The sequence below is a fragment of the Exophiala spinifera genome (genome assembly GCF_000836115.1).
Source record: "Exophiala spinifera strain CBS 89968 unplaced genomic scaffold supercont1.2, whole genome shotgun sequence".
NCBI lineage: Eukaryota > Fungi > Ascomycota > Eurotiomycetes > Chaetothyriales > Herpotrichiellaceae > Exophiala > Exophiala spinifera.
In genome coordinates, this window is record NW_015622514.1 from 3,705,398 (window position 1) to 3,722,035 (window position 16,638).

Here is a 16,638-nt window from a genome sequence, read left to right on the forward strand (position 1 = left end):
CACCTAAAAATCCCGGATGAATCCAAATTCGTATTTCCAAATGCTACATCATGATAGACGTTGAAAAAGATATGAAAAGGGGTCGTCAAGTCGTCATTTCTCGACAGGGCATACTTGTCCATGATGCAAATTGCACACGAGTATACCCCATCGTGAGTCGTGATACGTCGGAAACAAAATCGCCATAGCATAGACATTCACTCCACAAAAAGGATCTGTCACGCAAGAGCCCTGCTTGACACCAGTGCCCCAAGGGAACCGGCAAGTAGAAATTCACAAAAAAAAAGTTCCAAATTTGTCAAAGAGAAAAAAGGGCGGTCGTGTACCACCGAAGCACCAAAACAGGAGAACCGAATGAAAATCCCGAAGCTGAATTCCCGACTTACACGCACAAGACCGATCTGCCAGCGCGAAGCTGCACGTCCGGGAGCTAGAGAACCTAACGTAATCCGCCGGGTAGGCCAAAGCTGCGAGGCGGTCTGCAGCTTTTGTGATGCCGTTGGTGTACCCAGGGATGCCAGCAGGCTCAACTAGTCGACGTGCAACGTGGCTCCGTGTGCATAACAGTAAGGTACTGAAGTCGTGCATTTAATACCCAGTAGAATATCAGCCAGGCTGAAGCCAGGCAAACGTGAAGAGGTCATATGATATATGAAACCTCGGGGAGGTCGGATAGAGTGGGTAACCGACACGTATGATACAGTGCTGTCGCGACTCATCCTCTGAGAAGCTCCTGCCTGCAATATGCGTCAAAGGCAGGCATCGATTCCTTGGATACACGGCCAACATCCATAACTTTGACGTTATGTTCGACTGTATGGTATTTCCCGAAATGAATACGGCTAAATTGGTTCAGTGTCTGATCTCCACACAAGCGGACAGCAATTGGTTGTTTTTCAAATTCCGGCTCGCCATCTAGGGAAGATGGGACTTCTGTGCCTTCAGGATAAACAATGGCGTGGGCTTGCTGTTCACGCTGATTAAGTTTCTTGCTGCCGATCCCTCTCCGGCCATGAGAACTGATTGGGACGCACACAGAGTATCCTTGACGCGGTTGAACGATGATCATTCGTCGTGGACCGCTGTGAATAGGGTCGCCATACTGGTCAAGTATGGGCGTCTGGCTTGATGGAGATTGAGCCCCCATGCTAGAATAATGAATGATCGAGATCACTCTTCCAGCAACGAAAAACGAACGACAATCACGGCCCGTACGCAGTTTATATCTGGAATCCAGCCTGCTTGTGCCCGGCTCTGCGTCGGCTGTGTTGTCAGTACGAAACTGCGCATTTCTTCCACCGTCTGCCGTAGGGGGGTACTGATTCTGCCTTCGCCGTACCGACAACCCTCTTTCTCGCTGTGTGGGATTGGTATCGGGCCGCATGGAATAGAAAGTGCCCGTCGTTTGAGGAAGTCTATCATTCGATCCTGGATCTTCCGGGTCTTCCGGATCTTCCATATCATCGACTGTGTCTTGCTGTTGTCGAAAGGCTTGTGTCGAATTGCGTGAATCATATCTGTCAAGGGATGGCCGGGTGGACGTAGAAGCGGACGCGGGAAATGACGTGGGAGGCCTTGTGGTCTGGTAAGAGTATTGGGCAGAAGCAGGATATCCAGTGTTTGTAGCTTGAGTTTCCTGTCGGGGTTGAGTTTCAGAATCAAGTCTTTCCTCGAGGTGGTCACAGGCCTGGTGAAACTTTTTGAATTCACTCGAGTCTTGCCTAGTCAATTTCTGAAAGTAACGATCTCGTGCCAAGGCTTCGTCTTTACAGGCCCGAATAAGTACGATTCGCTGTATACAACGCTTTGCCACAGTGATATTATTAGCACTTTTGGCCCGTGATGCAGCTTCCAAGAGGGTTTGGAGGTTCGCCCTCAAGATATTGGGGTGACTGTCAATGAAATCCCTCATTGAAGCAAACCTTCCCAGTGGGATGTTGACGAACTCCAAGATATCTCCTCTCAGTCCAAATGCTGCCGCTCCAGAATCCGTCGTCGAGCTGGCGTTCGATGTCTGGACGGTCCTTGACTGTCTAGAACCGGTGGTCAGATCCTCGCCCCTAAGTCGCTCGTCATATGGCGCCCGCGTTTTGGAGCGGTCGTCACTCGACCTGGTGGATGAAGTGTACCGCCGGCGAGCAGCTTCTCCATGCGTACTGCTACGATTTTCAGGGGCGAGTTCCTCATACTGCTGTCGTTCTGTTTCGTACGGGTAGTTTCTCGACCTAACAGGGAAAGTATTTGATGGGTTGGTCATTCGACTCCCAGTCTCTCCAGCGTCTCTCCGGCTAGAGTCCCAGTGATAACGGTCTGTCGCACGAGAACTGTCATTACCTCTTGCCAGCGTATAGGTGCGATCCTGCGGAGGAGAGGGATAGTATGACGTTTCATGACGTCGGTCGTCCTGGCTGCATAATGGATTAGGTTCATGCCAGACCAAAGACATGAATTGTTTCCATACCGACTTTGGATTGATCTTGATGTCAATGGCTCATCCGCAGAGTTTGGAAGGCCAGGATGAGCCGAGCTCGGCAGCACGTTTCTTGGGGTATGCCTTGCGCTGTTAGAAACATATCTTCCAGACTTTCATGAAGGGGATTCAACGTACGGGTTCGCAGTTCTACTGCGGACGGCTCCTCTAGTGTCTTCCGTCTCGACATGATATCGGTCTTTTCACGATTAGTAACATATACTATTGTGTGAATGTCCCACCGGCCATACTACCACTTGCCGAAGTTCCATCAGCGAATCTCCTCCGGTCGTTTCGATTAGGCTCCATCAGAGTGATATCTCGGGCACAGGCATTATGAAACGGTGTTCGGGTCGAGGATGTCCACTTATTTAGAGAGTTCGATTATTTTGAGCCGCAAGGTCGCATACCAGCATATGGGACGCTTTGGGTGAGTAGCATCACCCGTTCCCCTCAGGAAGCACAGGGTTCACATCTTGCAAGAGCCAAATAATCGAATTCCTCGTTGCTCATCCTAACCCCAGGCAATCACGGCGCATACTTGGTGCGCTTGCACCTGCAGTAGTGATAGTCGACGGCAGCTCGTCCACGACTCTGGAGCCGGTGTTCTCATGGCCAGGCGTTAGCGTGGGGGAGTAGCAAGACGTGTTACTCGTCCCAGGCGTCAGCTGAGTCGACCTACTTGTGCTCTGATCGATCCAACTCTGACCGCTGCACAGGACATAGAGCGTGTCGGGGCTTGAGGCGAGCACTTCCCGGCGGCTTTGGCCCTGGTCAGCTGCAGAGTTGTCAAAAGGAATCGAGCATGTCAGACAGTGCTTTACGACAATGAAGCCAGCGCTGACGGACAGGGATCGGACTGCTGGGCATGCCCGTGGTACAAGACACACAGCAGCCAAACAGAGCGATAGTATTAGATGGCCAGGATGCACGTTTGATGTGAAACGAGAAAGACAAAAAAGAGGGTGGGTGAGGATGAGGAAGGGGATTGGGGGGATTTGGGGATTGGGAGAGAACAAAAGTGCGCAGCTTCTGGGGCCCGACGCACACGAGGCATGCTACAATAAGTATGCAAAGGCGCCATCCTAGTTAGAGACTACATGGGCTCCTGTGGTCGCATAGGGCCGGGGGGCTTCGGGCACCTTACCTACCAGGGACCTTTGAGTGTTGCACGGAGTAGTTAGTACAGTAGCCCAGTGAGGAAACCCCCCCCCCCCCCATGCCGTCCTGCCGGGGGGGGGACGCTAAGTTCAAGTAACATCATCCAAACACTCCCTTTACAGAAGCGCCTACCTGGTTAAAGTCCCGCGAATTGCCCACAGGCGTCAAACTCGGGGCGGAGCCGGACACTGAAGGGAAACCACAGCTCCCCCTTGCCGGTTCACAAAAGATGAATCTCGTTTGGTTACCTGCCTGGGTCACCGGATCTGCTGAAATTGCCTGGCTGTCATTATCTCATGTCCCCTGGCTGCAACCGTATCCCACTTGTCGCGTCTGTCGCACCACCCTGATGCTATACTGTATCCCTGCCGAAGCGTCCTGCAGCAGCTCACTGTCCTTCCATTTCTCGTTTCCTGTCCCTCCCCGGGTAGTGTTCACACAAGCTGAGGATCGAGTGCCGAGCTGCAGATGGAACAAGCCAGTGGTCGTTCTCAATGGCCCAGTGGCCGAATCACGACGCTACACATCGCGTCCTGCCCTCCCGTGCTGAAATCCTCCCGTGAGATAGTACGACTTCCTGGATGTCCTACCAGAAGACTGACGCGTCATGTAGAGATATCCCATCCTCTCGTCGTTCACATAGCCTAGAGATATCATCACGACAAGGTCTTGAGGCCAGTTTCCAGATACTACATGGCAATCATGCAAATCCTTCCTCTAGAGTATCAATGGAATGCCCAGAAGACATGCAAGCAAATGTTGGGGGTGAATATGCTGCAGACTGGCTCAACATACCTCGATCCAATGGAAGCAGCAGCTTCGGGTATCCGGGCCAACGTGAAGATCATGTATCAAGTCACGGCGATGAGGCACTAGCTGGGCATACACCGGCTTCGCAGGCGGGGAAACTGGTACAATTCCTCCACGCCTTCCAGCATCTCTACGAACTGCGGAAGAGTGCTCTGACACTGAGGCTTCGCACCAGGGATGAAAGAAACAAGGTGAAAGCGAGTGCAAGGCGCCTGCAAGATATAACGCGAAGGCTGATTCGAGACATCAAACTTCAACACGATGTAACAGCAGACTTGCAGGCCCTGCAAGAAGTCATTGAGAAAATGGATGCGCAGTATATGGATCACGATAGGTTCGAGAGCGATCTGATACCAGCCGAGTGGAAGCTCAAGGAAGTCGAGAAGAACTTGTACGAGGACGTGAGGGGGGAGCCTTTTTTGGATCCCGAATGGTCTGATAGCGATGGACGGTCATCGCCCAAGGTCCTGCCTGAACTATCATCATATGGGATCACCATGACCATGACGACAAACCCACCTCAGACCAGGGGTCGTCTGGAGGATGAGGTGGCAGCTCTCAAGGCCTTGGAACAGGAAATGGCTCTCCATCTTGAACGACTGGAGAGTGAATATGAGGAAATTGCAGAAGACGCCAAGATGCGGGCTGAGGCTGGTATGCCAGTGACCGCGTTGTCGCAAGACTTCCTCTCCAGGTATGGTCAACGGCGCAGAGAGTTATTGGACCGCCTCGCTTTGATATCCGAGGAGATACGTGCCATTGAATTTCAACCTTTCGCCACGGACCGTCCTAAATCACCCACGACAAATTCGCTTCCGCTGGGTCAATTTTCTAACCGTGAGACTGATGTGCTCTTACGGAGCTACGGAGACAATGGTGACGAGACTCTCCAACTACGCGCGGAAGACTATGCGGCAAGGGAAGATGATCTCCATCCAGTCCTGGACCGCCTCAAGTCGCCTCATGCCAATGCTGGTGTTGTCATGTTCCCCATGTCGGTTGCGGCATTGGAAGTCGATAGCTGTACTGATTCCATCTCGAGCGAGGAGCCCCCCGACAGCAGCGTCAGTATCGTTTCAAATTGGCTCTCGCATTACTTCACCGCTTCCTGGTGGTCGGCTGTACGATTTGCATTTGAGCACTACCTTGACAACACATTCTCGTACGTAGACATCAAGAGATACATGACAGATGTATGGTCCAGGGAGGTCGGCCTTCCGATGGCCAACAAGCCCTATGGATCAGAGTGGAAGAGTGCGTATACATATTGGTTGCCAGGAACGGGGGACTCATCTCCACCGCCAGTTAATCCACCGGCACGGAGTCATATCTTCCACAGTCGTCCGCCGAAGCGACGACATAGCTCGGGTGATTCTAGGACCTTGAGACTGAAGACCCATGTAGTTCATAGTAATCGTCCCAACACACAATGACGGTGTTGCATATCATAGATTAGGAGCAATCAATCTCGTGCTGGTGATGATGATGAACTTCATATGTCGGTGACTTTTGTTTTTCCGGTTCAAAAGTTCAATTAAGCTCGACGGATGTGACCGACTCCAGTTGTCCTTCCCGCCTCCGGCCCGCTCAGTGGGATCCATTCATTTACTGGATACGGAGTGTACAATAATAATGCAGACCTGTAATGAAGTGGATCTCTACTCGATCTGGCCAGGCACATTATTACTGACTCTAGAGTTTTTTTTTACCGATCATGACGACGTCAACGAAAGTATGTACGAGTACCGCGAGTGAGCGAGAGGACGAGTGTAGGGGATGTTGGAATCGCATCGCAGGGTCAACTTTTACTACAGTCCCTCTGGGGACGTCGTATTCTTTCTGTGGTGGTCGAGTAATAAGTAGGTAGCGAGTGGCGTTTTTTTCTTCTTCTTCTTCTTTCATGGCTTGCGTGATCTGAGCAACTAGCTATTTTCCCACCGTCAGACAAAAACAAGACAAAGTATTGTGGAATCCTGGTCACCTTTCACCAGTCAATGGTCAGTGGTCAGTGGTCAGTGGTCAGTGGTCAGTGGTCAGTTGGTCAGTGGTGATGTTGCGTCCACGAACACGTCGTCGTCGCTCATCCTTTGGCTCCGGACTCTGGGCTGTCGAGCTCTAGCAGACTCCTCGGTATCGGGTAAATCAGAGGAGGACTCGACCAAGGTTTCGTCGTAAACTTTCTCTTTCTCGCAGAGCCGCATGCGATGCCCGATCGGGCAAGGCAAACAGTCCCCCACGGCCGCGCTTTCATGCATCAAAAAAGAAGTCCCCATCGGTCCGTCCGTCTTTCGGTCCTCCGCAACCCCCCGTGCGCACCCAACCACGACCCGCCGCGCCGAAGGCAGGATTGTCCTTGTGACCGCAACTGAACCCAGAAATCCATCCCCCCCTTGCAATCCCGGGGACTCCCCTTTTACGAGTCCACATACTCCGTATCCGTACTTGGAATCAAAGGCCCATTCTCACCGGCATCATCTCTCTACTCTAGTCCACCTAACTGGGGGATCCTTGGAACCCAGTTGACCAGTTACCCGTCACCGATTGACAATTGACCATTGACCATTGAGCAGTGACCAGTATCCAGTATCCCGTATCCCGTATCCAGCGCCCACAGGGGTTTGGAAATGCATTCGTGCGCTGTTGATCAACTGTATTTGTGGTCGAACGGACACACCCTCTCCGGAAATGTCAATTGGCATCCACCTGGGAGGGGAGGGGTATGTCCCGGGGACGGTACAGGAGGTGTCATGTTGTGCGCCCGTGCATGTGAGTGATTTGCATTCGTTTTCTACGAGGTAATGTAGGTCGTGCATTATGCAGTCTATATCCAACCGGGATCCGGGTCCAAGTTTTGACACAAATGCGAGTCCGGACTGCCCACCCCCATCGCCTACGTACCTGGGCCCTCCCTTCGATGGGCTTGAGAGCTGAAAGTGCTTCAAAAACTGACCATGTGCCGCAACCCGTGTTTTTCAAATCTTGCCCTCTTGAACAAAGAGCCGCGGAACGAAAAGAAGGCGCCAGCCATTCATTCACTCCCCCGCGAGACACGTAACTTTTTGTGCTAGACGCTCGTCCTCAAAGATCTGAGACTCATCCTTTTTTGGTTTTTGCGCGCGCTTCACGAACCGACCGCCGAGTTTTCGTACCTATCCATTCCACGGATGATGTGATATCACAACGTACGAATGGCACCCCGGGAAGGAGAAGGAGCGTGGCGTTCTCCCGGCTTCTTGTGTAACTGTGCCGTGTTTCGTGTGAGGTGGCAAACATTGAACGCGTCAGAGTCGACCTTTTGACATTCATAAGACTTGTACGCTCTGAACTTCTGGTTTAGGTCTACTGTAGGTCTGGGTCTACCATCTATTGGTCAGAGCCAGTACCGGCATATGAAGTTGACAGGGGTGGAACAACCAGTATTTTATATGCCGCGTCTTGTGATAACGGGAAAAGTGCATTTCCCTCGCTTGGCCCTCATGCTCGGTGTTGACACTGTTTGTCTTCCAATCGCTTACAGTAGCTGCGACCTCAATGTCACTTGTTCATTGGACAACCCTTTCAGAGATTGATATCCTTGCACCCACCACCACTTCGAGACATTCTTCAAATGGCAACGGCTATCTCGGTGCCTCCGTTGTGCCATCAATTGGACTGCCTTGCAAGGGCAGACATGAGACCTGTCTGGGGGCGGCCTTCAGCCGCATGGCGCCTTTGTTTGCTAGTCGTCCGATGCCACAATACTGAACTCGGCTGCATGAGGCTGATGGACGAAGAGGAGAGACACGCGTTTTGGCTGGCAGACGGCGCCCAGTTTGTGTCTAGGTTATATTTTTCGCCTCGAGACAAATAGAACCACATCATGCTGGGCACTGTATCACCCGCTCCATGCTGGACGTGGTCAGCATGATCCCCTGATGCTTGTCAGACCGGGATGGGCTCATGAAGATTTGTGGAAGAGCACAGGGTATTCGCAGTTGAGGCATCTCGGTGCGAAGCAACTGCGAAGGAAATACTGTCGACGACTGCGGCGGCGTCGAATCATGTCATCTACGTGCTCGGGCAACAACGCCTTGACCGGTCAAGTCGACGGTCACCTTCTGAATCAGCATACAGTATTGATTAGAAAGTTCGTTGTCGACAATGAGCCCTACCGGTGAACTTCACGTAGTCATGATCTCCCACTCCACCAGCAGCCCTTCAAGCTTGCTGAGTAGATGGACATCTGTCTCATCAACACGTAAGCATTACCTCCAGCGAAGTAAGGCTCAGTCAAGTTACAGCGGTCAAGAATGCCCGTCGTGTCAACGCAGGATTATTGAGTCTCGGTTTCCAATTGGCCATTTATTGAGAAATGTCCAGAAATTCGCTGCCTCGCATTGGGCACTCACCGCTATTCCACCGCCAACCACTTCGATTAATTGATATATCGCCAATTGCATCTCGCTCACTCGAGAAACTAGTTGACTATGAATCAGTCGTCAGTCATGAAAGTCAAGGAAGGTTCCATTGATCAGGGACGACGCGTCAGTATTTGGGGACAATCCATGACTATCGGGCAAGGGTAATCTGTGAATCTTCGTTCAAGATTCGACGTAAATCATGGCGTCAAGGGTGAAAGGCGCCTGATAGCCACCGTCTCGGATCGATGGCATCGTGTTCTAATCCTGAATGTTTGTGCCTCACTCTTCCGCTGGAGTCCGTTGGCTAAAGAAAGAAGCAGCTACTTCAACGCAGAGAGGAGCGAGCGCAGCATTCCACCGGTTTGTTGGCCACGTAGCCTTCTGCGGGATCTATATAGGGTAATAATTACGAGTCCGCGACCCTGGATCGGTCTCGTCTCTGTGGCTCTTGTGGTGGTTGAGGTACCAGTCTCGAGGTGCCCACTGATCTCGGCCCAGGGAAGGCTCTTGCAAACGAGGCTGAGGCCGATCGGCGGTTGCTGCCCGAGAGTCCCTCTAGCTCTTACATGTATTGTACTTTACGGATCAGTGATCGCGGATCGCGTCCTTTGGCACCACGGAGATTACGGACTATTGCTGGTTTCTACGGAGGCCGTATGTGGATTATCGACATTTCAAATGTGAACGGTAAATTGGTAACAGACTAAAAGGTCGGTAATGGCAAAGAAGGCAACCAACCACTGCTCCCAAAGCAAATGGCCCAAGAACTATGAGTCGACCTCATCCAAACACAGCTATACTAAAACATCGATCTGAGAACGTCTTCTTCTTCAATACCCACATCCGCCGGGTCCTGTTTGACATAATGTTGTATCCAAAACAGCTATACGCTCATCAACGAGAGAGAGACGGAATTCGCCACACGCTCTCATTTCCGATAACACCTGTACAGTCACAAGAGTCCGACGAGACTCTCGCAACCAAAACGTATGATAACAAAGTGTTTCTGAATCACTTTCATGATGGTGCTGAGGATTGCCGCGGCGCTGCAGCCGCCTGGCTTGCTGCACCGACTTCGTCTCTCCAGTACTGACGAAAGAAGGGCATTGATCGCGCGCTGATGACTCCCACGTCTTTGACTTTGACATTATGCTCGAAGTTATACACCTTGTCAAATCTGATGCGGCTTGACGGCGCGAGCTTGCGGTCTTCTCCTCCGTCGACCATGATTGATCGCTTTCTCATTACTGGCTCTCCTTGCAAACGGACGGGACTGGTGTGAGCCATGTGGATGATGGCATGTGCCTGGATATCGCCGTTGTTGAGTCCAGGTCTCTTCAGGCCTTGACCACGGTAAGTGTTCACCCCGATCACCCACGAAAACCCATGGCATTCTCTGACTACAGCAAAACGCCTAATGTGGCTGAACACCCTCTGGTTGTGGATGCCAGAGATTGTAGAGGTCCCTAATGCCCCTTTACCTCTCAGATACCGATTGCCAGTTGTTGCGTTCTCATGCCAAAGTGTCATAAAAACGCGTCCCGTACAGAAGAAACTGCTGTTTCTGACAATGAAATCCTCGTGGAGGGGAGTCATAAAGGTCGGGATTGGCTCGCCCTGGCGTCCTTCCTCGACGCTGGGGAGAGACTGGCTGTGAACACTTTGACGGTGATGACGGTTGCGTGGTGGCGAAAAGGTCCATTGCTCCACAGACCAAGGTATCGAAGTGTCATCCGGTACGTAAGCGTTTCTATTCCGTGGGCCCGCGACTTGTTGAATCTCACCGAGCAGCTCTTTGAAGGTCCCATTCTGCTGGTATATACCATCCTCATCTGTGAGCGTTTCCAAAAACTCCCTTTTCTCCCGACTTGTCAGCCGTTTGTACTTCCTTACCAGGAGATATATTCGGCTACACGCCTTTTTCAGTTCGAGATCGCCTTGCAGCTCATAATGGACGGCGGCGAGGAGAAAGGTGAAGTCTTGCTCCGTGTTGAACAGGTCTTGATACTGTGTAAGGAATCCAGCTTCCAGGTCTGGGTTCTCTGCCCATGATTCTATTGCCATGCGAGTGTTGTCACCTAAACTTAGACCTCCGAAGCCAAGCGAAACCGCTTCAGAAACAGCTCGGCCTTGAGATGGCACTCCTGTAGAGGCCAACGTATTAGCGAGCTGCAATCGAACTCAGAGGCGCCTACCTTGGGCATCCTCGTCAGAATCCGCCTTTGCCTTTCCCTTGGCTCCCGCGCTGTGTTCATTGGGTAGATGGTTGCTATCTTCTTCCGCTTGCCAGCTCTCTCTGCGGCCCGCATCTTCACCACTGGAGGTGGAGGAGCTGGAGTCGACCTCAGACCTTCTTGGTGCGACGGGATTACCGGGCGGCCTCCGGTGGTGATAGGGCATCCTGCAACCTGCCAGCGGATGAACAGTTCTATTCACATCAGCCTAGCACAGACCCAGTGCTGATGTAGCCCAAACCAGACTCCAGTCAGAGCATGTACCAAATATCATACCAAGGTTCAGAAGGGAAAAGCAACAGGACAACCAAAGAATGTCGATTGAAATCAAAAGCAGGGCTCCAATGAGGTGTGCAATTACCCGGCGGAGCCACTGAGCACGGAAGCAAAAGACAACAGTGAACCTAACGCGAGCAAGATATATAGTATTGGGAGCCTGGGAGGACTCGGTCCATGTGTGTATGCGGCTCACAGGCTCACTAACCACATCCCCATAGTCTGATGCCAGCATGTTCTGCATCTTGGAAATGCTACAAACCGCACTAAGTTAGGGCTCAATTGGAGAGCTTCGATCCAAAACCAGGCCTGGTTAGCGACGCGACAACGTGAAATGAGAGCTAGAAATGCAAGAGTCTGCACCACGGGAGACACGTTGCAGGATGGCTTTGGACTGCTGGTGCGCCTCTTCCAAAGCTGTGAATAGAAAGCAAATCAAGAAAGAGAGGCCGACGGTGTGTGCTAAGGCTAGCGAGCAGGGGATGGTGAGATGGAGGGTGAGAAGATTGCAGGGATGCCCAGCTTGAACTTTCCCAATAAAAGGCGGCGCCCGCGGGCAGTGGCTGCCCAGGAAGCTAGGTACTATTGTAGCAACCGTACATTAGCGATGCTCCCCCTTCGGTTAGGCCCGGGAAACGTTCTTGCAGGGGGGGTTGCACCTAGTGGTGTTACAACTTACGGGCGGAAACAGGCGCCCCCGGGCCGACCGTGGCACGCACCGGACTGAGTAGCTCACAGTCGATTGCCAACCTTTGCCTCCCCGGGGCGCGATCCTCGCTCGTGGTCCCTATTATTTATCTCTTTCGCACTGAGGGTCCGCCATCTATGGCTGCCTCTCTTCTCAAGCCGCTCCAGTCCTGTTTAGTTGGGCACGCACCTGTTGCACGCCTTCTGTTACCATGCTAGCTGACTTATGTGGCCATTTCGAAGCAGAAATAATAACGCCGGCGTATCACCAGAGAAAAGGTACGTGTCACGATCCATTCTGAGATCTCTTCGGAACACCAACTTGCGTGTCATAGTCCCATAGGCGAACAGCCTCGATTGGCCAATGAAGCCGGCCCTGGGAAAGAGGGACAAGATGTTTCGAGGCCTACAAAGGACGGAGACGAGGGTGAGGGGGGCATCCCGGCAGTACCGCCGGAGCGAGATGTCCATACCTCTTCCCCAGGTACAAACGTAGACGTCTCTCAGTTGGGAATGGGATCTGGACCAGTGGCTGAAGAGCTGTTTACGGAACGCAAGGCCGTGGAAGAGAAAGGCCTGGAAATTGAAGAAATGTGTCCCGCCGCGAGTGCTTCCTCTGTGAAGACCCAGAGCATCAACAAAGGCTGGACTTTGGCGGAACCGGCTCTGGCCCTGACGGATCGAGAAGCTCGTCAAGATAAGACCAAGACGCAAACCTCAGACCCCTTGGATGTCACATGGAGGCAGCTTAACAGTCTAGTTGATTCGTACACTGGCGCCTTGATTACCGCGAGTGACGTCCGGAGAGATACGCTTACAAAGCGGGAAAGGGTCATTGAACAGCTAGAGGCTCTCATATCGTCTTCTGACGCTCGTGTTCCCACCGACCTTCAAAAGGCGCTGTTGGATTTGCAAGCAGTTGAACGGAAGCTCGAGGACGAGGACGAGGACTTGATCCAACAAGGCTACCAGATCGTGTCTCAGGGCTCAAGAATCTTTGGACCTGCGGCGGAAGACTCTCTGGAATTTCTACGGCAGCAGGACATTGTCGTGCAATCACCACACGGCGAAGACGGCGAAGAAGGTTCCGAGATCTCTCAGAATGATATACGTCGCGATGAAAGTATGGATGCTCGGCTTTTCCTGTCCAAAAAGGGCGACGTTGACTTGCTTCTTGAAAGTTTAATGGAACTTGAAGAAGAAGAATTTCTAGCAGCTGATGGTGCGGGCTTTGAGACAGACGAGCCAGCAATACTAGAGACGCTTCAAACAAGAAAGCGAGAGCTCATCCAGCGCCTTGACGAAGCTGAAGAAGAGCTTTTGCGACTCTGGCAAAAACTACCTGACCGCCAAGTGAGTATCCCTGACGACCAGCTACGAAGCTCCGTCGATGAAGAAATGCCTGGATCGGAGATCTGGAATCCAGACAACGAAGATGTATCAGAAGTGAATGAGAACTCTGAGGATAGCAACCATCTCATCCCCAGTGGCCAAAAGCAGGGTTATCGCCAAATCCTCAATTATGTTACCAACAACATCTCTACCAGACCTAACATACTGGTTGACGCCTATCTACTCTACCAGCTGAGACAGCTTCCCGAAGAACAAGCGGCCTACGTCGAAGCCATAAAAGGGGTCGTCAAAGGCACTCTCATCCAGCGCCGTACCGATCTGAAGCATTTCATGCTTAGTGACTGGTTTGAGGATGTCCCCAACTCTAAATCGACTCCCCAACATAGCAAGTCCGCTAGGCGATGGACTTCCAGTCCAAACAAGACCTCTCTTGCCATGCACTCAAATCAAACCCAAGTGACTCATGGACAGAGCGAACCACTCATGCCTCGTAATTCTTCACGACACCGGGCTGGACCCGGTGCAGAGTACCCTACACCAGGTCCTTGGAAACTGATTTTGAATGGCAGGACGTCGCTTGGATAGAGATAATGTTTCTTTCTGCTACAATTCGAACTCGCGTGGTCCGAGGATCTTTCTGCTATATTGTGCTGTGGAGGCATTGTTCTTGCGTTCTCGAACGCCGTTCCTGTCTGTCATGACGATATCCCCTCTATTACTTCCTTTCCCTGAACCATTTGGAGGTATGCTATGCAGAGGATCGACGTCGGGAGCCCTCTGCTGATCCTGTATCTCGTGGATCATTCCTCCATGTTATGGAGGGACGTGCCACCTTTGCTATGGATATGGCGATATCGCTTGAATTCACTTGCCTTGGGATGCCCATTACCTTTTGTGACTTGCATGCAGGTGATTTAATAGGGTTGGTATTTACAGCATCGTGTCATTTGACACGTCATGCGACTTTGAGGGCCCCCTGGGTGGCATTCGGTGGTCACCTCATGGCTCCATCACGCGAGACCAAGGCCTCACATCCTCGAAACCATCGGGGGTTACAGGGGGCGATCTCGAATTTTCGCCCTTGCCTCCCTTGCTGTCTGCAAGCTCACCTCCAGCGATCACAGCCCCCAGGCGCAAGCGGTAAGGAGCTAGCGACCAAGAGACGTTTCTGGTGCCTCGTAGGTAGGTACCCACGAACACCGTGCCTGGTGAGATATTCGTCGGATCAGCAATGACGGTTGCTCGGGCGCAGTGTCCGAAGAAGCAAATTTCTCGTCAGGAGGAAGAAGACAAAAAACCAACCGGTTCGAATCCCTCTGCGTTTCCCCCCCTCCCCCCCTCCTTTACTCTTCTCTGGTAAGGTAGGAATGAGCATTTGAAATCTGTGCATGGGGTTTGTCCTCGTGACCATCTTTCTCTTCAATTGTCGTCGCCCGATCTCGATTGAAGGGTATCCTGCGTTGCAGCACAACGATACTCTCCTGCTTCTGCCGCTCACTTGCCAGTAGCTATTAGCTATCAGGTATACCTGGTCTGTAGGGGGACGGTCAGACAGGTTTGACAAACGGTGAAATACGGATGAGTGGAATTAGAAGACGTGTCTCATTTCTCATTTCTCATTTCTGCCACCATCACAAAGCCATGGTCACGGTTCACAGAAAGGGTGGTGGGTGCCCTTGACAAGAGCCAGAGCCAGAGCGAGAACGAGACCGAGTTTGCGTTAGTCATACATACATACATACATACAGGTACCATTCACCGTTGTGTTTGACTGCTGGGCAAGCGGTGCTTTCGCGTGCATGATAGATGGCCGAAGTGACGACAGGTTGGTTGCCTCTGTTCTGCTCCGTTCGTCGTTTCGCCCATGAAATCCAGTTCCTATCCTATCCTATCCTATCCTATCCTATCCTATTCTGCTCTGTTTGCTGTGGGGCTGAAGTTGTTGTGACCTCGTGAAAGGTGGTAGGCGAGCGGACTGTACGACGAGATAGTGTGACGTCGTTATTGTTGTCAAGTCGAGTCCGTCGAGCATATGACGAGGCCATTCAGTCGTCGTGGCCGTCATGGTCGTCGTCACCATACGACATGCTGGCGAGTTCCTAGGAGCAAGGTTGACTTGACTACCTGAATGACCTGGTCTATCTGACCTCGTAAACACCTAGGCCGGCTACAAAGGTACACTACGTTGCCTTGGATTTATCGTACTCTGTCATATGGACCGCGTTATTGACGTGTATATATATACCTTAGCGCTCGTATACTGTCTCGACAGATCGAGTATGAAACTACCAAGGTAGGGAGCGAGCAGGGGTAGCTACATATGAATCCAGTCGTCAAGGTTGTCATGATGATCGACCAGCCTGGTGTCTGTCTGTTCTTCTTTTGGGAGTTTCTGTTTGTTCACAATCACCAATATTATACCTTTGAGCCGTTTCACTTTCTGATTCAGGGCGGAAACACCGCCTGTAAAACACACACACACGCAGAAACCAGTAGAATGGATGCTGCAAGTCATGCCCACACACTTCGCAGATGGATGTGAATGTCTTGCTCAAGCGCCTGGGTGACGAGGATGCCCGGACAAAGTCCAATGCTGTATATGCTGTCGGTCGTCTTGTCGAGAAATCCAACGGCGGATGCCACTGTGCTCAAGGCGTATCCCCCCATATACCTCCAGAAGCTCGGAGTCAATTCTACGCATCACCGAGGGTTGGGTGCTACTCATCCTCAAGCACAAGGACAAGGTCGCCCATTCCGCAAGTTCTCCCTGTCTCGGTGGACAGCGACAGCTTAAAACACACACAAACACACATACAAACACAAAAAAGCGAGATCTGACACCGATCGCTATGCAAATGAATAATAGTACGAGTACAACTGCAATCATGTTCATACAACGTCGTTCAGCGGCTTCTTTAGGGTCGGCGGTCTCCTCCTCGGCGGTCGCAGCCTCGATGAACCCCGTGGGGATGGAGGAAGAGGTTCCCATAGCTTGCTCGTTCGATTGAATTCGTGGCTGTTGGAAAATATGTCTGTCAGTTTGTGGGTAACTCACAACATAAGTATGGTTTGGTATGCGAAACACGAACAAAAAGCAAATACACGGGCGGTGCCTCTCCATGTGCTGCGTATCGTCATCAACATTCCAAAGCAATGGAACTTGTGACACCAAACAACGGATCGCGAAATGCAAATTTTCAACATCAGAAGCAGACGCAAATGCAACAAGAGATTAAAAGCTGGTGAC

The 16,638-nt window shown here is 51.7% G+C and overlaps 4 protein-coding genes across 4 annotated transcripts; 2 read left to right on the forward strand and 2 right to left on the reverse strand.

Moving 5' to 3' along the window:
- Positions 1–715: 715 nt before the first annotated feature.
- PV08_03644 (uncharacterized protein) lies at positions 716–2,446 on the reverse strand (the record flags this gene model as incomplete). Its single annotated transcript, XM_016377995.1, has 1 exon — positions 716–2,446. One exon carries the CDS (start codon positions 2,444–2,446, stop codon positions 716–718), a length of 1,731 nt encoding a protein of 576 aa, XP_016239565.1.
- A 1,931-nt stretch (positions 2,447–4,377) lies between these two features.
- PV08_03645 (uncharacterized protein) lies at positions 4,378–5,874 on the forward strand (the record flags this gene model as incomplete). The annotated part of the gene is made up of 1 exon (XM_016377996.1): positions 4,378–5,874. The coding sequence occupies one exon, from the start codon at positions 4,378–4,380 to the stop codon at positions 5,872–5,874; it is 1,497 nt and encodes a 498-aa protein (XP_016239566.1).
- A 3,984-nt stretch (positions 5,875–9,858) lies between these two features.
- On the reverse strand, positions 9,859–11,241 carry PV08_03646 (uncharacterized protein; the record flags this gene model as incomplete). Its single annotated transcript, XM_016377997.1, has 2 exons — positions 9,859–10,985; positions 11,037–11,241. The coding sequence occupies 2 exons, from the start codon at positions 11,239–11,241 to the stop codon at positions 9,859–9,861; spliced, it is 1,332 nt and encodes a 443-aa protein (XP_016239567.1).
- A 1,009-nt stretch (positions 11,242–12,250) lies between these two features.
- Positions 12,251–13,976, forward strand: PV08_03647 (uncharacterized protein; the record flags this gene model as incomplete). Its single annotated transcript, XM_016377998.1, has 2 exons — positions 12,251–12,317; positions 12,382–13,976. 2 exons carry the CDS (start codon positions 12,251–12,253, stop codon positions 13,974–13,976), a joined length of 1,662 nt encoding a protein of 553 aa, XP_016239568.1.
- Positions 13,977–16,638: the final 2,662 nt, after the last annotated feature.